Genomic DNA, 24,841 nt, shown 5'->3' on the forward strand with positions numbered 1-24,841 from the left:
GGTGGGTTGAACAAGCATCCTTCAGTCCAAGAAGCAGAGAATTGTTGGTTTTTTCTTGCATTCACTTGGGAAACAGAAACTTAGAGCATTATCTGTTTTGTTTAGGTATCTTCCATTACTTTTGAAGAAATGATCTGGAGATAATTCTGCAACTGATCTTGGTGTGAATGGTAGTAGTTACACTGCAAAATTGTTAATCCACTTAATTCCATAGATCAAGGCTGATTTTGGCCCTATTCAATTCTATTCTCTCTCTCTCATCTGCTTCAGGGCATGCTTTCTGATCATCTATGCAAGACAGCATATATGTTCTCCCTTTTGAAAATCAGCCTGTGTACTGAATATAGGAATATATGTGCGCACATAGCTGATGTGCAACAAGAAACCTTAATTCCCATAGTAGAAAGAGTCAGTGCTTGCTTTCATCTTCCAAAGTCTTTGGGAAGGAGCTGTTATAAGAAAGGACAGTTACTGCATATTGCTGCTAAGAAAAGCAAATGAACACACTCTTTGGAAACAACAAAATTTTATTACTTCATTTGGACTACAGTCAGGAAAGTACATCATTCCTAGAAAGATGTCAGGGAACATGTGAAGAAAAACTCCAAGATGTTTCATTTAGGCATATTCAGCAGCACAGTGCCAAAATATTATGATGAGTAACTATGTACCAGGCAGCAAATGTCTCAAAGGAAGAGTGCTGCTTACTAGCTTTCTAGCCTGAAGTGAAATACACTGAAATTCCACTGATCCTGCCTGACTCTCCCAGGCTCTGAAACCAGAGCCCAAAGAAATAGTTAAAGACCAGTCAGACTGTTTCTATTTGTACAGTTACCAATACTGGGTGTGGTCATGCATACATATATATATTTTATACAAATGCAAATCTATTTACATATAAGGCCTCAATTACAGTATAAATGCTACTAATGTGTGTTGGCAGGCCATAGAAACTAGGTAGATTATCTGAAAGGCAATTTTATTCTATATACCTAAGCCAATAGCAAGTTAAAAACAGTTCAAATTTACCCAAAGCTCTGTGCTTTTACTTTTAGTGGAGTTTCGTCCCACATTCAACTTTTTAATTAAGTGGTATTGCATCAGAAATTGATTCACTCCACATAGCATATCTGTATGTATATATATTTGCATTGGTGTGTGTGATTCTGCAGCAAGCAACAAGTTGGAACAGAATACAGCATAACTGGGACTACTTCATCTTTCTTATGGGAGTGGACTCCATTTCCTGGATGAACTGTCTTGCCTCTCATTTGGCAATGAAGTCCAAATTTGGCTACAGACTTGTAACAGAATATTGTTGAATTCACTACACCCATTTTTTGAAGCTTGACATTAAGGCAAACAAAATGTTATTTCTTTATCTTTGCTTGACAGAGCAATAAAAAGCAACCAATAGTTGTAAACTGCTGTAAGCCTAAAAACTTAAAAGAAGTATGGCACAGGACCTTTAATCTCAGCTTCTGCAAGAAATATTCTCACTAATTCTTTGCACATTTCAAATGAACCTAATACCTGTATGAAACATCTGCTCAGTATTTCGCACCCAGCTAGTGCTAAAAGCACAAGAATAAGTGACCAGAAAACATAGGGTCTCCTGTCTTAATTTTGAGTATAAGATAAAGAGCATTGGGAGAAGACAGATTTTATTTCCGTATTTTTCTTTTTTGACAAGAGAAGGCAGCAATTCAGTGTTCTCTGTCTTGGGATCCTTCTCCAGCTGCAGAGCAGAGCCACTTCACTTAGCTGGGATGTAGCTAGGTGATTCCTACTTCAGGCAGCACTAGGCAATCAGGACTCATGGCCACTGATGTATGGCTACAACCTCTTGGCTGAGACTGCCTCAAACAAGAGAGGTATCAGTGATGGCAAGGAGGAATATTTTTATTATGTGCTCTTTTGATATCAATGAGGTATGGAACCATAGCAAAACAATGGGATTAAAACAATATTCCTCATCAAAACCCCAGTTGGAGTAATTCCACTTATGCTGACAACTTTCAGCTCAGGCTGTATGTGCATTGCAAGGACACCACACCCAAATGATGTGTCCGTTAAAAACCTTTCAATTAAAGCAGCAAGTGCAATTAAGCCAGCTGTTTATAGAAAACTGTATATGCAAAGATGCATATCTGACTGTCAGATGTGAAGTCAAGAACACCTCCAAATCTCCCGTCAGCTCTTCTGCAGAGGGATGTTGACGAGAACAGTCACTGGGCAGTCTCACAATAGTGCACAGGCGCATGGCTGTTGTCCGAGCTCCACAGCTGCTCGCTGACAGTTCCCGAGCGGCTCACTTCCCACAGAGCCAGTTTTAGTACCTCAGAGACTGTTGTCTTGACCTGGGCCTGGAACTTTTTGCTTATCAGAACATAGAGGATTGGATTGAGGCAACTGTTGATGAAACCAAGGCCAGTGGAGAGCGGAATGCCATCCTGCAGTAAGTCATGCAAGTTTTCGTCATGGTGAGCAGACAGCTCCACAATGCTGAATATGTGATACGGTGTCCAGCAAACAAAAAAAGCTACAACTACAGCAATGATGGTCCAGAAAAGCCTGCTAGAAGTCAACACAGTTCTCCTCTTCACTTTGACAATCAGCAACGAGTAGCAAATGACCATGGTCACTAAAGGGAAGAGGTAACCAAATGCAAGCCTCACCCAAATGAGAATGTGATGTGTCAGCAAAATAAGTTCTCTGTCGTGCACATGGAAGTTGTTGTAGCAAATGGTGACATTGTTCAGAACCGTAGCTGTGTCTCTAAAGTATAAGGCAGGGCCACCAATAATTGCAGCTGACATCCAAATGACCCCACTGAGAACAAGGGTGTTCCTTACAGTCCGATACTTGTAGGAAAAGACTGGGTGGACAAGGCGGATATAGCGGTCAAGGCTGATGAATGTCAGGAAGAAAACACTGGCAAACATATTAAGTAGTGCAATGAATGAGTTCATTTTGCAGAGCCACTTCCCAAAAGGCCAGTGGAAGCCCATTGCCACATACGTAATATAGAGGGGCAGGAAGAGAACAAAAATGAAATCTGCAATGGCCAGATTGAGGAACCAGAGGGTAGAAACAGATTTATCCCATTTAAAGCCCATAAACCAGATGACAATGGCATTACCTGGCACTCCCAGCAGAAATGCCACACTGTAAAAGAAAAGGGAAATAATATGGGCAATGCTGGGGGAGGACTGGGGTGACTCATCTTCCTCAGACAGGTCGTAGAAATAAGAATAATTCTCAAAATCTTCAAATGTCATGCTGCAGAGTGCTTTCTGGGGAAGAAAAGAAATGAAATGGTCAGAGGAGAAAAGTTTTACTGTGCTGTAAATAGTAAACTGCAATTCTTTTAAGTTCTTGTTCATAAAAAAACCCCAAAACATTGACTTACATATCTATCGCATTTTATGTCAGTTGCTAGCACAAAGCTCGTGAAGAATTCTGGTCACAGGCATTTTAAGGAATGTTCAAATCAAAACAACACTTGAAATCTTCAGGAATTGTTGTCCACATGTTGACTTCTCAGTGACAGCACTGAGCACAATATCACTGGTAAATTTCTAGGTGACCAGATGCAAAATTTTACTGAATGATAGAAAAAGAATGATTTTACTATTCTTTTCTGGTCAAGTTTCATACTTTATTGCTCTGTTCCTACATGAAGCAAGTTTTATAGATTATATCTGTCTAAAATCAGAGGAGCATCAGACATCTATGTAGGCAAAAAAGTTCACTTAAAACACCAGGAAGGCATTTTTTATAAAATTACACCCACCACCCCCGCCTCAAATTATAGTTGACAAAATGACAGTGATTTCTCAAGCAACTAAAAGTTCATGGGTTTATTAATCTCTACCATGTACCTTTTGTATCAAGGAATGATGATTCAACATATTAGATTTCCTCAATGCAGCAAAAGATGTACAGAAAGAAACATACAGAACATATTTCAGGGATAATACATACAACTATACTATTCTTCCACCAGTGAGCTGAGAAACAGGTATAGATGAAAGAAAATAAAGCTTCCCATGAATACAACAGACACTGTAAAAGCTATGGATGAAAATGTGCGTGCCTCCTTTTTTATTTTTATTTCAAAACAGAAATTTCAGAATTTTCTCAGTTTTTTTCTCTTGCAAAAGCATCTGGAACTTACAAGTACAACATGATTTTTCATATAGGAATTTTCTTATGTGGGAGGGAGAGAAGGCAGCAGGGGAGAGGAAAGTGGAATATAAACAAAAGAAAAACTCTGAAAACAAAAGTATATTAAGGAGAAAACAGATAGCAAACAGAGGTTGAACAAAAAAAAAAAAAAGGCAGTCAGAATTTATGTGACAAAGCTGCATAACACTACAGGTGGCCACAGTCTGACAAAAGTATCTGCAATGGTCAAAACAATTATTCTGCCAAGTTCTGTTATCATTTAAAGCTATGTTGTCTGGTTGGACTCAGTTGCACTGAGAACCTGTCCCTGAGAGCAGGATGCAACCAGTCCATTAGCTGTACCATGAATGATCTTACCGCTACACTCCTGAGTGCTATCTCCATTCCGAAACCGAAATCCAGCCCGAGCTTTTGGAACTCAGCCCTGCATTCCTGTAATTCCATTCATTACAGCATGCTAAGGACAACAGGAGAGGGGTCTCCTGAGCACGCTGCCTGCAGAACAACATCTGCAAGCTTGCATTCATGTACATACCTTTCCTCCAAAAAAGTAGTTCTCCCAGTTTGAAAGGATTACTCACACAAGTGAAGCTACGCATGTGCACACGCATTAGCAGGATTAGATTTCTCATTTGTAGATGGATGGACAAGGAAGAAAAAAAAAAGGTTGTGTAATTTTATATCTCTTGATTAAAAAAAGATGTAGTAAGTAAGAGTCATTACAGCCTGTTCTGTCAAGAGGCTATGATAGCATTTGCCCTTTTTAATTTACATCAGGCTGAAGGAATGTTAGTTGGTTGCTGTCCTGATAAAATGATACTTATTGGGCTATATTTATGTAATTACCCCTACATTATGTAATCCACCCTTTTGAGGGTGGATTCTGCATTAAATACCACTACCACCCATCTGAGTAATTTTTTCAGACAGCCTAACAGCTGCTGAGAGAATAGTATAAACATGGAACAGTACCACGAACATCTGGAACAACAATATATTTGGACAGTTTCAGAGGACAGTCGGGTTAATAATTGGATTTTAAGTGGTTTTGCCTATATAAAGAACTATACCTTCAAATCTGCAAAATCTGGAGATTGCATTTGCAATTAAACAATAAAAAAAATTCCAACTCTTTAAACTCTTGCTGAATAACATTCTATTTCAGACACTAATAAATTTCTCTTTTAAGAGTTAGCACAACATAATAATACTTGAATTCAAACATTTCCTCACAGACTTTTTTTCCGTAATGTTGCTAAAAAACCCACAATGACAAACATTTGCCTATCGCCCAACAATGTTAACTTTATGTTTAGTATTTCAAAGATGGTGTATAGCAGGAGAAAGAAAACTTACATAAATAAATGCCAAATATTTACCAAGCCTCCAGTAGTTTAAAACTCCATTGAAAGAGCACACCTTCAGGATGCAATTATTTTTCCGAGCTTATATGTTTCCTTATCTCTAGTCTTCCAATGCAATGACTCTTTGGCAATGGGAGTAAGAAAGCAGGAGGAACGTTGTTTACCACTGCTCCCAGTGCACAGATGCTGAAACTAAACTCTGTGTCTGGGGTTCAGCAAAGACTGCCAATTACATTTGCAAAGTCCAGGAACTTTTACCTCTGGCACTGACATATATGAAGTACTTCTATAACAGGACTCAGTGTTAAGCCCTGTTCTGAAAAAGATAAGCAGTAGGTGATTGTCAGGGAGCTACTCTGGTTTACCAACAAGGACACAGATTTTTTTCTATTAACCATCATTCAGCAGGGGGATGTTTCTTTGTGGTCTTAAAACACACTATCTCAAATACATGACTCTGAAATTAATAAATTTTCAGAGTCATAGCTGTCTTGCAGTTCAAGTTTAGGTCTTGAAAGTGAAGAAATCTAATTGTATTCCTCATTCTGACACTGATTTCCTGTATGGTCTTTGATAAATGGCCTAATTTCCAAGCTGGAAAAAACTCTCATGAACCTGTCTGCAAACTGAGGCTCAGTAGAGAAAACAATACTTTTAGACAGCAGTTTCTTCTTAGCTTTCAGGCAACTGTTAGAAAGGGTAAGGGAGGTTTGGTGCGGTTCACTGGCTCAGTCTCTGCTGGTCTGGGGAGCCAGTGCATGGAAAATATTTTTCAATAAACAGGAAAGTGTGGTTAGAGGTCTGCCAATAAGACTTGGGAGCAGCCACAGGTTACAGAACAGTGTTCTATTGCCTATGGATTAATATAACCAAGTTTAGACTTCATCCTGTCCTTTTTTTAAATTTTATTTTAAATACTAAACACCCTGTGTAACGTGTATGCGCAGCAGTGGTTTGACGAGTCTGTTCCTGTTTGCTGAGGTCATAAGCTGCTTTGAAAACTGAGCCTCCTTGGTTCAGTTGCTTAATTATGAAAATAGTTGACCAGGAGGTTTCGTTTCCTGCCCCCTTCTGTAAAACAGAAGTTAATTACTGAACGACTTCATAGGAATATCACAGGCTAGCACTTGGTGTTTCTAGATCTTGGGACAGAAAGCAGAATTAGCAGGAAATACAAATCATTAAGACAAATTTCTAAAATACAAAGCCACAGAACTGCTGAAAACAGACTTCACTGTGTTGCACAAAATGTCTTTCTCTGAATTTCAGCAGGGAATTACAAACTTGGATCTCAGTTGACATATTCATAGTTTTTTACTTAAAGTACCTAGAGTTTGTTTTCTCTGCCCCTATGTAGTTAAGCCATAATGACAACTTGGACAAATTGTTGGATCTGCCTAAAATAGAATAGCTTTTGTCACACTAAGAATGGCTGTTATGACATGGGACCGGTACTTTGGAATCTATTCATGGCTAGGCCACATGCACCCTGTTTGACCAGGGGAAGTCGTTTGACCTCTCCACACCTCAGCCCTGAGGTCAGTGGAACAGCTTTGGAGTTAAATTACATTGCATTTTCAGTCTAAAATAGAAGAAAACAAACAAAATAGTTGCAATTTTCGCCCACTTCACTTTATGCAAAGTCTTTGTGGGGGTTCAAAGTTCCCTGGGCACCACACAAGTTAGGACCCAACTGAATTACACTGGCAGTTTATACCACATGTTTGGTATAACACAGCCTCTCTCTCACATTTGGTCCTCATTATCTTTGAATTTCACGGAGGTCCAAGGAAGAGTTTATTCATTGCCTATGTCAGTTAAAAGTTAACACAAATATTTGAGTGGTAGTCCCCAAATTTATTTGTTCAGTGTGATAAACAGTGTTCAGAGCCCCTGGCCAGCTAGATTGGTTTCAGAGGTCACAGTAGTGAGTTCTGACTTACTAGGAAAATCACAGTTTGCAGAGTTGGCTGTCTCAACAGTTCAGTTCATAGAGGGAATATATTACACAAACTCTCCTTTTAATGTCTTTATGAATAATTTTGAGCATATCACATTCCATGTGTATTATTTATGGTTAAAGGAAAGCTTATTTGATTGAGTCGCTTCAACTTCTGTCATTTGCAAGCACCAAATGTTGGAGAACAACTAGTTTCACAAAAAAAAGCCTCCTTGTCATACTGTGCATCAGCAAGTTTATCTGGGCATTGAATCCACTTGAGAGCCCTCAAATATTTTTCTGGGAACTTCTGAGGTGACAAATTTTGAATTTATCTAGCTCAAAAAACAAAACATGAAATTCACGGGGTAGTTTATCTAAAAATTTTAAAACTCAGAAGGCTAAGTATATTTATTAGAGGTACATATGTATTTTTATATATTTATATTTTATATTTTTATATTTTTATATTTGTATTTTATATTTATTTTTATATATATATTACGAAGACACAAGAAAGATTACGAAATGCACAAGGAATACTGATGAGATTACAAACTGTCATACACTCATATTTCTTCCTAAAAGAACAAAGCCAAGACAACCACCTGCCTCTATGTAGAAACTTTCTTATAGCAGTAAGTGCCTGATACACCTGTACTACAAAATTAAATCATAGCTATACTAGAGTTTAAGCCTAAAGCTGACCCTGCAGTCAAAGCCACCAGGCCACAAGCATTTTAAGGTACTACACACAAAGGCAGAATGAAGGCTTGTGTGTATGTTTTCTCTTTCACAGACATGCACACAAACGTGATCCCAAGCACCAGGTCTTCTATTCCCAAAGATGACAAAGAAACCCGGGTGTCCTCAGGATACACACTAGGGAAGGGGAGGGCACCTGATAACTACATAGTTAGTGCCTGTTCTTGCTCTTATTCCTTTCTGTTAACACAGCTAAAAGTAAAAATATCTTTTTTAATATTCCTTTTGAATGTAAGGAGTTGCTGTAGCCACTGCAAGTCTATCATTTGACCTCAAAGATAGTAGATTAGAGTCAAGAAAATGACTGGTGATACCTGTGAACACTTAAAGTAGTCCCTTTTTTGCAGAAAAAAAATATTCTCATGTTCTTACAAGTAGGTAAAAATAGACGTTTAGGTAAACAGTGCCACTTGAGATTTAAAATATCATCTTATATTGTATGTGTCAGCACTGCCAAAGTATTTACATAACCAGTCTGAACCCCTCAGTATTCATAACCCTTACTGAAACTAGGTTCAAGTGAGAAGCATCATCAGGCTGGTTTACAAACAGGAATGCTGAGAGTGACCTACAGGAAATCTCTGATCAAACCGAGTGCTAAACCTGGAGTCCCTGCCTAGTGGTTTAACCACAGTCCTATCCTCCTTTCTTAAACTTAACACTGTCCCTTCACTCATGATGAAGTGAAGAAACCACGGCTTCACCTCTGGGAGACCTTCCCTTTCCTAAAGGGAGGCTCTCCCCGAGAGCCATCATGCCCATTGTGTTGGAGGGAGACAGCACTTACCTGGGGCAGCCCTTACAGGTTCTGACCTTTTTCCTCTGCACTGAAGAGAAAATGAATCTGCATTTGCACCGTTTGCTGCTTACATACACTAATCTGTCTCTGCAGACCCAGGACATACCTCAGAGCTGTTAAGTGCACCTCTCAGAGCCCAGCAGGTACACCACATATCACACTGGCTGTGTTCTCAGCATGTAAGATATGCACACTAATGAAGTATTGTTCCAGGCAGACATCATGTGTTTTCTATTCCTCCACAAATGCCAGCAGTATTTTCTTTGCCTATAAACCACCATAATAACTACATACCTAGAGTAATAGAGATATCCAATAAAAAAACTGTAAGTGCCTCAGCTTCACAGTGACTAGATTGACTAATTAATTAGAAATGCTTGCATTTCTAATTAATTATGGCTTTTAAAGGTTTTCAAGCAAAAATTACTTGGAAATTTTATTTTGCAACTGTCTCGTATATTTGTGATGAAAGATGATTTTGACTACCATTTATGTGCCATTACATGATCATGATCATGCAGCTCTGAGCATGTTTTTTGCACGGCCGTACTCCTTCAGCAAACACACACTTTACCACAACTCCCTCCTGACAGAAAGCATCAAAGTGACAGTAGAGAATAAAGAGTATGCAGATATTTCTTTCAGATTATCAACTGTTGTCTCAGCAGACTGAATAAGGACAATTAAACATATATTAGACAACAGCCATCCTAAAGGTACTGCAGAGTAACAACAAGTCATTACAGAAAAAAATAAAATAACTCTCTCCAGCAAGATACAAAATATCTATCAAATAAGAGATAAAAAATAGCTTACAATTTGCTACACTTACTGTCCTTTTAATAAGAAGACTTTAGAACTAACCCCAGAGAAAATTAGCACCACAACTCAGTCCTCTAATATGCCTTCTTATATCCTATTCTATTCCAGAAATATTAAATTTCCCAGTCATTTATAACAGTATGCTTGGTTATGTACTGTCCTCCAAATTGAGGTCTGTTCTCCTAGGTTTATTCTACTCCTCATTAATACACATCAGCAGTTTCTTCTTTCATGAATGCAATATTGCTGTGATTATATTACTGTTGACACCTACTCTTGCATGGATAAATCAGAACATCCAATTCCAAAATATCACTAGTACATTTCTTATCAACTGAAATGTTTTGGATAACATACTTTATTATGTCCTCACCATTAATATACTAGAATCACTGTGTACAGTAGATTAAGGGCGTCTACTTCTGTGTGAGTGTTATTCTAATATTCCTACTCATACAAAGCTAACTATTTCGTTTACTTTAAGATCAAGTCTAAAATAAGCACTGCCTGTATTGCTGCAAAACTGAAAAATTCATAATGTTAATATCAGGAGGACTGGATATTTATTCATCTCCCTAATATGACACTGGCAACACTCCCTAGCACTGATAGGAATAGATGGCACCTATGATTAAGGTGTCAAATTAGGAGCCTGGAAATACTGGTTTTACAGGCTTCCCATATTAGCTTTGCAAATCACTTCTCACTTGGCTCTGCTAGATATAGCACAACCCCTCAGTTAACATTATTCGGGCTTCCTAAATGGGCAATGATTCTTAATATTTTCAAAAGATCTAATTAAAATGATGGGGGGCTGAGCTCATTAAAGAAGATCATTAGAAATAAGGAGTGGAGTGTAGAAAGTGATATTACATTGATGGTACAGGACTTACTACGCACTCCTTTCCCTCTATCATCTAAAAGGCTTCAGAAGGGAATAAAACTTCTACACCAAGCTCACACTTGCTGAAAAAGCATGTTTTTTATGTTGAGAATGTACCCAAAGGCCTCAGCCTTTGAGATCAAAGCCTCATTGGATCTAGGCACTGTAAGAACATAATGAGAGACAATTCCTGCTTTGTTTATAAATAAACAAAATAAACAGACACAAGAAGAGCATGAGAAGGAACAGAAGAAATATCTTGCCCAAAGCCAAATAGTAGATTCAAAGGTAGAGCTGGAGGCAGAATTCAGACCTTGCTGAAAGAGTGAAGAGGGAAGTATCTATTGTGGACACAGGAAAAAGATGCTGGTTCTTCATACTTGTGCCTTGTGATTCTTGAAATACATTCTTCAAGAAGTATCAAAAAGGGACAAGAGAGCCTGGGTAGGGGAAGAGAAATAGGAAAATGCTGCAAACCTGTTGCTAGCTAACGTCCCTGCCAAGAAGTAGAGACTCAGTGTGCTGGCTTTTGCAGTTAACTCTTGCAAACAAACCTGAAGCAAACAAACCTGGGTTTATTAGCTTCCCTTTGAGCCCAGTAATAAAAAATTATTGTATCTGCAGCAGGTCTGTTCAGTTTTATCCAAAGAACTGTAATGCAGTAAAATGGTGGGCCAGGTATAAGAGAGCTGCAATAAGCCAGCAGCAATTTTCTCTGGAAAAAAGCAGCCAGGGGCTGTTACAGGGTTTTTGGCTCCTGTCTTCAGGTTCTCAAGCTCTGGAACATAATGAAGACACAAAGAGTACAGAATTAGTTGAGCTCCCCTGGAAGAACTATATGTTTCTTTTGAGGACACAAAACTTTTCTTTTAGTCTCAGGAGCCTAGCAAGTGTGGGAGAGTTCATCTCTGCATTATGGCATCTTCCCTTCTAAAACCAATGTGTGTTGGTCACTGCCCACCACAGTCACAGCAATCCCATTCTTCTGGTAACAAGCCACCAGAAGCTGTTCCTTCCAGTGAACTCTCTTTTGCAAAGCCAGCAACAACAGAGCCCTGCAGTGTTGTGAAACTGCTAGTGTTAGACTGAATGAACACAAGTCAAACCATTATCAGAAATAATGAGTGCAAATTAGCCAGACAATCAGCCACCACAGTAAGAGAGACAGCTGAACTGCTGGCACATTCCACAAGACAAAATAAATAAATAAGCAAATAATAAGACCATTCAATAGATTACAATCCTCTGCAAACCTAGCTGTCGCCTAGTGCTTGGAATAGCAGAGTTATTAATACAAAATTAACATCTAATAACAGATCACAAACTTCAAGTGTCTGTTAAGAAACAGAAGGAGAAGAAAATTCTTTAAGGCAACTGGCTTTATCAGGAAACAGATATAAATTTCCTCTTTAATCAATCTATCAGAACTAAACACAAATCTAAGGATTTCAGATGCTGCTCATTAGATTGTCAGCAGAGAAAGAAATTCGTAAAATTAAAAGAATGTATGATAATGGCCAGTCTTCATGAGTGAAGATTTTTGGGAAAGGTCATTAACCCTTCCAGCCTGCGCAGTGGATTTTTAGGTGAGACACAGCGTGCGCTGAACTGAGCCCACCCTTTAGTCCGGAGGTTCATCTGCCGGGGCCGAGCAAAGCTTGGACAGTGGCAGTGAGGTCCCCAGGATGTAGGTTTGTTTAGAGTGACCTTCTCTTAGGTGGATTGCCTACCAAGGCTGACGAGCTCCACCTGCCCAGGGGGCCGGGAATCGAACCCGGGTCGCAGAGGTGAGAGTCAGGCACTCTAACCACTAGACCAAAAGAATGTATAGTACATAGAAATTTATTATTTTGATCAATACTTTTCTTTTGCCCCCACCAGAGCAGTAAAACTCTGTGATCAGATTCTGCCTAAGAATCCTTATACAGAGCTTTCCTGACATATGATCCCTTTCCACAAAGGCAATTCGAGAATTCAAACCATAAATTCATTCTCCAGGTTTAAATAACTTCCATTGCACCACACTCAGAGATTTTAAGTGCAGTAGAAGTGGACTGTAGTGTCACTCATGGCACATATAGGGATTCCTAGGATTGAAGTAAACTTGGTAGGACCTCTATCCTGTCTGCCTGGCATAAGTGATTGATAATATTTTAAATTTGGGCAGAAGCTGCAATGACATTAAACAAAAGTAAATTGGGTTATCAAAATATTTTCATTTCCTAATTCAGCTGAAGCAGGACGATAATATGATGCTAGTGAAGGTAAGGTATCATAAGCAAGTTAATCCTGAAAGCAGTTTCTACAAAGCTGCTCCAACAAATTCCTGTACCCTGATATACCCTTACTTTCTTCTCCTTAGCTGTGAGTTAATGAATATTTAAAATTATTCAGAAATACCATTTCATTCAGCTAGAAAAAAAATGTTTTGATGTGTTTTAATTCATAGACATATGAACATAGGCATAATTCAATGTATACATGTTGTGTAAGTCTACAAAAACAGGTCTGTGATATTGTTTGGCTTTGCAAGATCACATTTAGAAAGGCGACAGGTGACAACGACACTGTTATCACTAAGTCTGAATAAGTGGTGGAATATAGCCCTGTCTCATTGTGTGGTAGTATACAAGGCTTCAGATCTTCTTGTCACTTCTAGGAAACAAGCCAATACACTTAATGAACTAGATCCATGTCCTACCTTATTCCACAATGATTAGGGAAAACATACACACTTTCCAGCTGAGATCATAGAAACCTTATTTAATTCTGCATGACTGTAATTCTTCAGAATTATTTTGTTAAGTTGAAATGATTTCCAGTTTCTAGAATCAGTTCAGAGCAGAACTGGTGTACTTTTTTCTAATAATACTGGGAATCTCTATAGCTATGGGAGACATACTATCCCTACCCAAATAAAAAACCTAAAAACCTGCATACTACGGGAGATGGGGGGGGGAGAGAGATTTAAATCAAGGTCACTTACCATTCTCTGACAGGATAAAACTCCTTGAAGTGTGTATAAACATATTCAGAAGTCATTAAAAATTAAATTCACGCATACTTTCATATCTTTTCTGGCTGCTGGGGTGATTCAAAACAATCTTTGAAATATGCGAATATCACAGTCTTTCTTCCAAGAAGCTGTTTTGGCCAGTATGTGCTACACCATCTTACAGAGTTTGCCTGCAAGTCTTGTTGTAGCTGTAGAGACACATTATTTAGAAGGGAGGGAGAAAAAGATTTTAAATATAAGAGAGATTGACCCACCTTTCTTAGTTCTTTGAAACAAAAGGCACCGTAAATCAGGGACGTGAGCTCTGTAGCAGAAGGAAGAATGAAATGATCTGCAGAGTTCAGAGTGACTTCAGTGTGATTCCAGCTGCTTCACTTGGCTACTGCCTTCCCTCTAATAAAGCTGCAGAATGATATAACGTCGTGTTTGTTTTCAGCTGAGGAAGTTGTTTCCAACTTCCCTTGGTTTTCTAGACCAATTTTTGAAATACTGCCATTCTGTATAATCCCAGTATTTCACCAAAAATAAATGTTAGACATATGAATGAATCATTTTGGTCAGTGTCCAAGCAAGCAACAGATGTGGTGACTGATGAATGGAAAGAGACCTTACAGTTGTGGGCTGCTTTTTGTTATGCAGAGAAGAGGCTGAACAGTGTTTCTTTGTAAGCACTCTGGTTTATAGAAAATAATGTTGAATGAGCTGAAAGATGCCTAAAAAGTCACACTGAAAGCATCATTTTGTAACTGTATGGCATGATACGTTCCTTTTGTATTTAGGATTAGTAGATTAATCTCCTTCTGTGTGTAAGGTAGAAGTGAGCTCCTCAAAACACTGATTAGTGACTCTTTGTCAGACAGTGTAACACTAGTCAGAAATTTGAACTGGATTTTAGGAGACTGGGTTGGTTCCCAACTCTGTAAAGAGCCTGCTGAATTTTTGTGGCCAAGCCTCATGATCTCCATGTAGTTCAGTTTCTCAGTCAGTAAAATGGGAATATTATTCCACTGGATTCAACCTACCATTGATTCACTCGACTCTGATGGTATCACACTTAGACCCTTTTAGATCAGCTGAGCATCTGTCAGTCTGCCCTTACCAAAATCAAATCTTCTAGTGGGAGCAATAATCCAACAGTGTTACTTCTCTATCACTAATGCAAAACATGTAACATGTTCAGCACTGATTGAATCTAGTCAATGCCAAATTTTCCAGACTTCAGAGATCACAGATTCTCTTAACACTAACCAAAACCTCTTTTTAGCAAAACTAACCTGTTTTGTTTTTCCTCCATGACAACTCTTCCTGCTCTGCCAATATAACTTTAAACACTGATAGCTTGAACAGGTGTGTGAAAACCTCTAATTCTATGAAAGGAGGATGGAAATTATGTTATGGTGAGGCAGAGAGGCCCTGGACTATGAGAAAAGGACAGGGGGACATGATTCTTGTGACAGGAGATGAACAGAGGGGGTTGACTGAGGAAAGCACATGGAAAGAGTCAAGGACCTCACTTGTTTATTTCTTGCATTTTAAAGATTTCTCATTTTCTCTAGGTATCTGATTGGTTAACCTTCACTGATAAAATCTCTTTTAACAGTAGTTCTCTTTTGTAAATATTGGGATAGGGTAACTATAGGCACCACTTAACTGCAGATCTGCTGATGTTTTTTTCCTTGTAATGGCACATGAGTCTGTATGTCTCTAGGTACTTTGCCAAATCCAGTTATTGTAAGGCAGTTAATTCAAGGGTTTGCTCAGTACTATTTTAGTAGGACAAAAGAGGAAATTACCGGGTAGATAACCCTCACATGATACACAAAAGAAAAAAAAAAAACCAGCAAGAAAAGTAGTCACACATATGCCAAATGTTCTTCTTCTCTTCTTCTGGAGAATGCAATGGATTCTAGCAGTTTGGGGTAGTGAGGAACTGTCCTTAAGGTGCTGTTTACTTCACCATAAACTAAAACAGTTTTGTGACTACTCTAACATATACTGGTGATGATAGCTTATCCTCATTAGGGAGGATTAAACCTCTCATGGCTATTTTCCTCACCTTTCCTTACCACTGTACCAAATATGAAATCCTAAATGCTAAGGGCCCAGAAAACATTTTACAGAGGAAAGTTTTCATAGGAAATGAGAAATTTTTTTTCCAAGAATAGCAGATTACTGCATTTAAAATAATTTTTCTATCCTACCTACATTTGCTCCTTTTCCATTGAAAGGGACTTTTGCTCTGGTGAGCAATTACCCCATTTGCACAGTATAACCAGCATGTGTAATACACCTGGGAGGAAAAAAAGAAAAGAGAACAGACTTTTACAGACAAAACTACATTTAATCTGAAAGGACTTTGTTCTGCTTGTTTTCTGTTTAGAGTAAATACACCATTTTAGTCACTTACAGTTTTGACTAACCACAGTGGGAATCTTAAATCCCTGAAGAATATAAGATTAGACCCCAAATCTTTCCTTGTTTTAGTTCCTTCTCTGCTCAGAGAAAGTGAAAATGTGAGGCAAAAATGACATGGCTTTTTAATACAAACTTTAATGCAACCCATTAACCATTGACATAACTTATTTTTTAGTGTTATTTTTTCAGATATTTTTGTGAAAGTTAGATGCTTGGAAGAAAATAACTGAAAAAAAATGAACCTTGTTTGCTTTCATGTCTTCTCCTTTTTCTGTTTGGAAGTTGTATTTTATTCTGCCATGTCATTTGTGCTTTTTCAACAGGGTAAGTTATCAAAGTCTTGGAATTTTGAGTCTACATTAAGTATGGCGATATGCCAGAGCAGCACTGAAGAAGGACATGCGTTCATGAACACACACTGCACGTGGAACTTGCAAAGCAGAGAAATACTACTTTATACCTGATGGAAAAAGAAAAAAGGAGAGCATTTACATACACATAGTGGATATCGGGTAGTCCAGCAGTGAATAACCTGAGTCTAGTTTTAAAAGCACTTCTGATTCTTTGGGGGCTTTTTAACCTATAAAACAAAACAAAGGCAGAGGATGTATGGAAAAAAATATACAGGGGAAAAACCTTCAGAAACACTTAACCAGTATTAACCAAAACACAAAGTAAAAAGTAATAAAAAACCAAAAGTAGCTGTAATTTACCTGAATTGCCAACAATTGCCTGATAATTCTGATAATTTTTCCCACTGCTGGGACCTTATCAAGTTGCCTATCTGTACGTGCAGATAATCTCAGCACTAAGGAACACCCAAGACTAAACTGAACTCCCCAAACTAAATTCAATGTTCACTAATTCAATTAAGTCGTACCAACCATAAATTTGCAAATTAGGTCAAACATATTTTGTTTTCTTAAGGTTAATATTAGCTGGACAACACAAGAAAGCAACTACTTACTGCTGTTTACAATTCGGTCCTTTTTTTAGAAAAGCAGTTCTTCACTGTTCCTTTGTCCTCGCTGTTTGAATACCTCATCGATTAAAATCCACTCTGGAAAGACCGAGTTTAACTACCTGACAATCAGGAAAAGGGTCATTTCCTCCCTTCCTGTGAAACTAATGGCTATTCATGCCTATCCTTTTGGTAAAGCTGTAATGTTTACCTATGGCTTAACTGCCCACTATATACCACAGTCAGTAACTATGACAAAGTTCTCCAGCGACACATTCAAACAAACCACGCGAGGAAGGGAAGTTTGGCTCATCTAGGCAGGTCCACATCCTCTTTCTATGCTGATATTAAAGATCTGAAACATTTCATGTATAATTCCCCAAAGAAATTCAGCAATTTTTCAGAAGGCAAAATCCTTCATCTATAACTTTAGTCAGGTCAAAACACAAGCATATAAATGAACTGATACATGTCTATATATGTATGTATATACATACCAGTTCAAGCAGCAGCACTTCATGTAGCTCCTGTAAAAATACAGTCAGCAGGGCATTGTATTATGTGGAATAATTAATATTAGACAATAATTTAGTGCATTATATACATATATATAATATATATATTTATAAAGAATGATACTCCAAAAAAATGCTATTAGAAATAGGCTTCCCCCCCACGATTTTCCTTTTATACTTGCATTTTTTCTGATTTTCCACTAATAAGTAGAAATTATTTTCTACATAACTTTCAGACCACAGCCATTGAAATGCTATATTCATATGACAATAAAATAAGAGATTATACCTGCCATTTAGATAACACTTGAAATCACTGGAATTTTCAGAGGGTACCTTGACAATGAAACTTCTGATATGTCATTAAGATTATAGTCATTGAATAGCTAAACAGCCAACTTGACAGTAGTATTTTTCCATTTTAGCTGAAGTACTGTCTCCTCCCATATGAAGGAATGCCAGCGTTTGGAAAAATAATTTCAGAGAGATCTACAGAGATTAGAGAAACAAAAATAAGGCTATGCAAATTATAGCTGTTTCACTACATATTTCACAAAGTATTTTCATCTTTTTAGTACTGATATAGGGATTAACCAACTTGCACTTTTTCAGCTCACAAAAATTGCCAGGAACTACAGAGCTACCTAGATAGGTCTGAGGAGTGAAGCCAGAATTTAATATCATGCATTTTGCATTGATTTAGGTGTCTCAAAATCTGCCCAAAGCCTCGACAGTCTATGTTCAAAGAAACCCAAAGCACAGAGATAAACCTGAGCCACACCTCTTCAGGATTTTAGCTGCCTCCACCCACTCAGGATCCAAGTCACCAGTATAATTGCTTACACCTATTCTTACAGCCAACAGAGTTATTTTCCATTTAAAGTGTACAGTCTGGAGATTCAGTTATCCATCTTTTATGTAATAGGTGTTTGGATTAAAGACCCAAATCCACAGTACAAATAGGATTACATTTTGGTGCTATATACAATGGACACAGCTCTGTGACCCAAGAGGTGTTTAAGTCTCTCATTCTGCATTCATCTAATAACAACTTACAGCTAAGTTCTTGAAGACTGTTAAGATTAATAACAATGCATAAAACAAGCAGATCTGCATGAAAGAGACAATCACTATTCTGCAATTAGACTATTGCTCTTGGCTACTGTGCTCACTGAGACACAACTGGTCTTAAACACTAACAAAATGCGAACCAGGAAACTAAAGAGGAGTTCTGCAAAAAATGCAGAGCAAAACTGAGGGTTGGTACAAAATCTGGGACCGGTCCCTGAAATAAATACATTAATAGGTAGGGTGCCTATACAGGACTCACATGTGATCAAGCAAGGTTGTTGCTTTGCAGCATTACTACTCAAAATCTTAAATAAGAGAAACACCTGTGCACATGTGGATTCGTGGAGCCTGCTGATTACTCTTTACCATACTGACCAGCCATTGACATTCCTTAGGATTTATGGACATGGAAAAGAGAGAACACAGTTTTGCTTCTAAATCCTACCCAGCCCTCAGCCTCTAATGAGACAGAAGATGATAAATCCCAATAAAACCTGCTGCTTGTGATAGATGCAAAGCAAATTATTAGAAGCTCTGAAAAACACTTTGCTAGTTAAGGGCTCAGCGTACAAGTCAATCTTATCTCCTCCATTGCCTTCAATGAAAGCAAAACTAGCACCATCTCTAATAAATAGGCAGTGGGCTCAGAGGACAAGGCATAGGAAATCAGCCTAAGCAAAGAAACAGCGAATCCCTTCAATATTTATTTGTCCATTCTAGTTCTAATCCTTAAGCTCCATCAAGACACACAGAGGTTAATTTTAAATCCTTCTTACTTTGCAATTTATTTTTTTGGAGAAGACTATGTGACCCAAATTCAGCAGTTGGCAGGAACTTCAATATGGAATTTACATGAATGTAGAGACTAGAACTAGCATTTTATGTAAAGGATACTTAAGGGTCCCTTCTTTCAAGACAAGAGAGGGGAGCTTGTGTAGAAGGGAACAGCTACTTCTTCATTGCAGGAAGAAAAACTAGGCAAAGGGGAATTACACTAATTGTATGTAGCTTGGGTGCAAATGAGAAGTTGAACTTGGATTACTTCAGTATTAGAAACACAGACAATCTCACAACATGGACTAGGCTTCTGTTTTGCTGATGGACGAGAAAAAGAGAGAGGCTAAACTCTGATTGAAAGTAATAGTGTGTGAAATGCTGAAGAAACACAAAAAGTTCTTTTTCTCTCTTTTCAAATTTTTCCATGAAAAACTCTACATTTTCAAACTATGAGAGAAAGAGGCTTCTTTCAAAGGCTGATGTTTTTGCTTATCAGCATTCCTAGCCTAAAATTAAGTTTTGTCCCTGGGAAGAAAACCACAGAACTCTTGTTTAACTTTCTTCTTTTTTCCTGAATAGGATAAAGAAATCTTTCTTTAAATTATTCCCAGAGTAAAGCAAAGTAGAGAGTCTGCTTGCTCTCAGATGTAAGAAAATACCTTACACGGTTTAGTGTGGGAACATTAAAAAAATTTAACATGATTGAGAACAGCCAGTGCAGAGGAAAATAACACTTACTTAACTGCCTTGGGAATACATTTTGACCCCACCTTAAACTGCCTGCAGAACACGCAGTGACTCAACATAATAGTATATATAGATGGAACTCCCTAACTCCTATAAATTACACTACAAACAAGGAAGCTGCAAAAGTATTATACATTCAGGATCATCTTAAATTGATCTCTGTCTATTTAAAATCAAAAAAGTTTCATTTAAATGGATGGATATGAACATTTAATTCAGAATATTCCGAGGGGTCAAAGCAGGTTCAGAACTTCTGGGAGTGTGAAAATTCTTGAAAAACAGAATTAATAACCCTCCAAGAAGCTTTGAGAAAATTATCTCTTTGTATCAGAAAGACCTTATTCTCTGCTTTACTAATGGAAATTCATACTTACCTATGCAAAAATGCTTTGGAGTTCCTACTATAAAAGAATGTGAGGTAGGCTAGAAGGGAGTATTAGTCATCTATCATACCTATTTAAAATACTTCAAGACTCTCACATTAGCATCTGATTAAAAAATCCACATTCCTTTTGTACCTTATCTATAATAATGAAACGAAGGATGGTTTAAAACACGCTAATGAAAACACTGTGCCATGCAGATGAAACTAATTCTGTTCTGAGTGTATTTCAGTCATGGCATCTGACTGTGGTTAACACAAGAACCTCTTGGTCTTTCTGTTCCCTTCAGAGTTGAAGGCTCTCAGGTTGCAGAGTTCCCTTCAGCAGGGGAAAATGGAGTAATTTTACAACTTTCCACTGTATCTTCCAGTATGTACATATCAGAAATTATTGTATATTTCCAAGTAATTTGGTAATGAACAATTCTACATGAAAACTTTGCCATTCTCAGAGGCCAAACTGACTATATCAACCAGACAAATTTAAAATCAGTGTTATTTTTGAAAATAAGTATGAAACAATAGCAAAATAGAATAGAGAAATTCTAAGGAATTGTTATTTTTGAAGCTATAAAAAACTCCATGCACAACACGAAGGTCAAAGAATATCCTGCAATTCATGAGCAGTGACCTACAGGCTACTGCAAACCCACTTTCTGACCTTTCTTTGTGTCACTTCCCTAAAAAAATAGGGAGAGTTATTTCAGAGAGATGAATGGACTGAACAATCATTAACTAAAAACAGAAATTACTGTGAATGTAACAGTAAACTATTCAGCCTTTTATGATGAAAGACGTTCTCTGAGAGCAGAGTGTTCTTTCAGCATTCAAACTTCTCAGCTGCTGATTTAATTTCTTTACATTTTCTTTTGGAACAGAAAGTCCTAAAAACATGTTGATTTAAGGTAATGGAGAGATTCAAAACAATTGCAGCAATGCCAAGGTATGAATTTGAAATCTAATGTAAGATCATTAGTAGCCCATAAAGCAGAAGCTTTCTGAAAAGACTGGATTTGGATAAATTTTGTAGACATACTGTTCAAAGTGACACACTTAGAGTTGTCTCATCAGCTGTTCCTTCTGGATGACCTGCCAGCAAAAGAACAGCAACAGCAGCTCTAACAGCAATTAATAAAACACCCTGAATAATAAACCACTCTGGGATCAGCGTATCCCAGAATTTTGCTCAGCACTATAATAATAAAAATCTCTGTATTCTCCAAAGTACATGTATACAGAAATATAATACAGAGAGGAATTTTAGTGAAAAAGAAATGTGTAAATCCCACAAATTCTGACAACACAAGCCTGTGAAAACAGCAGCATGACCTCCAAAGAAGAGTAAAAAATAGACAAGGTGAAGATTTGCTTCTAATAAGATATTGCAAAAAGAGTCACACTGTGAAGTGCTTCCAGTAACCTTTTAAAAATTTAAGATCCAATTATAAGAAAGTAAAATAATATTCTTTGGAGAAAATTCTTGGTCCACATATTTCAAAAGTGCTTTTTAAAACCCTCTCAGTCCTAAAAGATATTTGAAACTTCTTTCTTTCAATTATAACACAACTTTTTGGTTGATTAAATGATTAAGCAACTAAAATGAAAATTTAAGTTGTCAATTTTTAATCTTAAAAGGTAGTTCTGGCAAGAGAATGAAAAATAGAAAGAACAACTTTTAGATTATCCTTTAAGTTTGGGGGTTAAGCTAATATCCCGCATATTGAGGATGTTTTTATTATTAACTCAGGTAAAGCTCTTATAATAAAATTAAAAAAAACTGTGAGTACAAAACAAAAGTTCAGTTTAAATAATGAGAATGTCAGCAGAATGCCCATAATAAGATTGTCTTCTTGTAAGATAGGACTCTCTTTTAAAAAAAAAGAATTTCAAGAATTGTTTGTCTTTTTGGTTTGCATTTAATTCCAGTGCCATACCAAAGTAAATAAAAGACCAGTCTTATTTTTAAAAAACATGATTTTCATTTAAAAATGAGAAAAGTGCTTTTAATAGAGAAAAATCAACGTGTAATAGCAGTCTGCCAAACCCAGCAAACAGTTTGAGTAAAGCAGAGAAAAGAAAACAAGAAGCTTTCTTTTGAGAAGAGGTTATCCTTGCCTTTTACACAGGTGAGGAATTATTTTCCTTTACTTTGAAAACCTTTATTTAATAATCACAGAATTTATACTAAAGAGGAAAATTGAAATACCATAGAGGATCAGATAATTGCTCCATTAGTCCGGTATCTGATATCAGGCAGCGGCCAGCATCAAATTTTTCAGAGAAGGACAACAATTACTTCACAGTAATTAAAGGTTTTAATATAGTGCCAAGCTTTATGGAACATTCATTCTACTATAAATTTGAAAAGATCCTTCTTCCACAAGGTTACTCAGAATGTGAAGTTCTCTAAAATCTACACAGGTACTCAGACTGCCTTGAAAGTTGCAGTGCTTGTTAGAATCCAGGCTAGAATTAAAAACCCATTTTTGTGAACATTTGGCAAAAGTAATCTCTGCATGGGTCAAACCCCAGACCTCAACTGCTGTCAGTCAACACTTAGCTCAAACCCTCTGAAGAACTTTACCAAAACAACAATATAAGGATAAATTAGGCTTATAACATCACAATGTAAAAAGTACATATGCAACAAACTAAAAATCTAGCCAAGAGTTTCCTGCCAGCCAGTTTTACCAACCTTGATTTTCTTTCATCACATTCTCCCTTTCCAATCCGAACCCAGATGCTGGAAGAAATTTGAGACTCTTGAGGAAAATAGCTGTTGTCTGCATTTGTCAATTTGTCTTAATGTTTTAACAGGTACACCTTTGACTTATATTTGGCTAATGGAAGTGAAAAACATAACAAATCAAAGTGGAAGTAGAAAGCAAACCAGTGAAAGGTATATGGGGCAGTTTATAGAAACTCAATAGATAACTCAAGATACCACCAAAGAGAAAATAGTGTGAGAAAAGTCAGACCAGGAGAGAGAATAATTTTTAAAGGGGAAAGGAAGTTTGTCAGCCCTACTCAGTGTTCATGCACGTATGTGAGGAGTAGTTTCCTAGGGGGGAAGAGGAGACTGAGGTAAAGGAGTATCTCTCAACTGAGAGATACTTAACTGAGTTTGAATCACGGTGCAACCTCAAGTTCATAAATACAGAAAGAGCTGAAAGCCAAGAAATACTTGACAACACAAGCCTAAGCTCTGCTAACTTTGAGTGGCAGTCCAAGACATAGAATATTACATTCTATGTAATAGAATGCAAAATATTCAGGAACATTCTGAGGAGAAGTTATATGGCATTATAAGACAGACTGTATAGTGCTTTGTCTTTGCTAAGAAGGACTTATGTTCTACATCAGCCATTCTGGAAAAGAAACGTCAGTGTCTCAGCTATGTAACCAAGCTTACTTTGTTTCAACAAGTTATGAAGGGTTAGCCGAGCCACAGTAACTCACTAAGCCTACTGTAAACCACCATAAAATTAAACTATTTTAACCTCAGATAACATGTCTTTATATGTGTTTGCCACATGTTTAAACAATGCAGCTGTGCTGACATGCAATAATTTGGGCACGTGCCTGAGCCTTCATGCATGCACATTGTTCTCCACAGAAAGCTGCTGTTTTTCCAAGTTGTGTATTATAATAGGCAACAAAATATCATCAGGTAACTTTAGTCCTATAATAATAATTTTTGAGCAATAAAGATATATTCATACCTCTGCACATATTAAAAGAATTCAACAGCAACTAAATTCAGCCCTCCTAAAGAGAAGCCTTCTCCTGCTCATCTGTCATTTGAGATTTGTGTTCAATTACTTTTTGAGCGTGGGTGGACATTTCTAAGCTATGGTTTCATAACCACAGAACAGCCTCCCTAAATTTTCGATATTAAGGCGCATTCAAGATTGTTTTCCCCCCATTGCACAATCCAAGCCTGTATCTGCACCTGTCTTCACACATAAGGGTGTTGTGTTGACTTTGTGTCTGCCCAGATTGCTTAAAAATTCCTGCTGCTTCAGCATAACGAGAGAAATATGCAATAGCTGGTTTCCCACGGGAGATTAGATAAACGTTCAAAAACCTACAGCTGAAAATAAGAGAACTCGAGCTAACATCGCATTCTCAAGCCCACTTATAAGAAAAGCTGATCTAGCATAATTAACTCTGATGAAGTCAGACTGTAACTTT

At 37.5% G+C, this 24,841-nt stretch overlaps 1 protein-coding gene across 2 annotated transcripts; it reads right to left on the reverse strand.

Annotated features, from left to right (window-relative positions):
* Nucleotides 1-509: 509 nt before the first annotated feature.
* On the reverse strand, nt 510-23,742 carry GPR1 (G protein-coupled receptor 1). 2 transcript variants are annotated; one of them, XM_039389634.1, is made up of 10 exons: nt 23,343-23,742; nt 17,960-18,159; nt 17,653-17,682; nt 17,162-17,277; nt 16,691-16,774; nt 15,981-16,069; nt 14,034-14,181; nt 13,750-13,967; nt 3,413-3,606; nt 510-3,296 (listed from the first exon to the last, which is right to left on the reverse strand). In XM_039389634.1, the coding sequence occupies exon 10, from the start codon at nt 3,279-3,281 to the stop codon at nt 2,229-2,231; it is 1,053 nt and encodes a 350-aa protein (XP_039245568.1). In that variant the 5' UTR covers nt 3,282-3,296; nt 3,413-3,606; nt 13,750-13,967; nt 14,034-14,181; nt 15,981-16,069; nt 16,691-16,774; nt 17,162-17,277; nt 17,653-17,682; nt 17,960-18,159; nt 23,343-23,742; the 3' UTR covers nt 510-2,228. The 2 variants fall into 2 exon arrangements, with proteins under 2 accessions (XP_039245568.1, XP_027587241.1); XM_027731440.2 differs by lacking the exons at nt 13,750-13,967; nt 14,034-14,181; nt 15,981-16,069; ... (3 more) ...; nt 17,960-18,159; nt 23,343-23,742 and adding an exon at nt 4,549-7,851.
* Nucleotides 23,743-24,841: the final 1,099 nt, after the last annotated feature.

The sequence above is a fragment of the Pipra filicauda genome, unplaced genomic scaffold, assembly GCF_003945595.2.
Source record: "Pipra filicauda isolate LSUMZ 115617 unplaced genomic scaffold, ASM394559v2 scaffold74_size2892960_pilon, whole genome shotgun sequence".
Lineage (NCBI taxonomy): Eukaryota > Metazoa > Chordata > Aves > Passeriformes > Pipridae > Pipra > Pipra filicauda.

Excerpts from the sequence above, each read along its gene's own strand:
- GPR1 (XM_039389634.1), bottom strand. The coding sequence starts at position 3,281 with ATGACATTTGAAGATTTTGAGAATTATTCTTATTTCTACGACCTGTCT.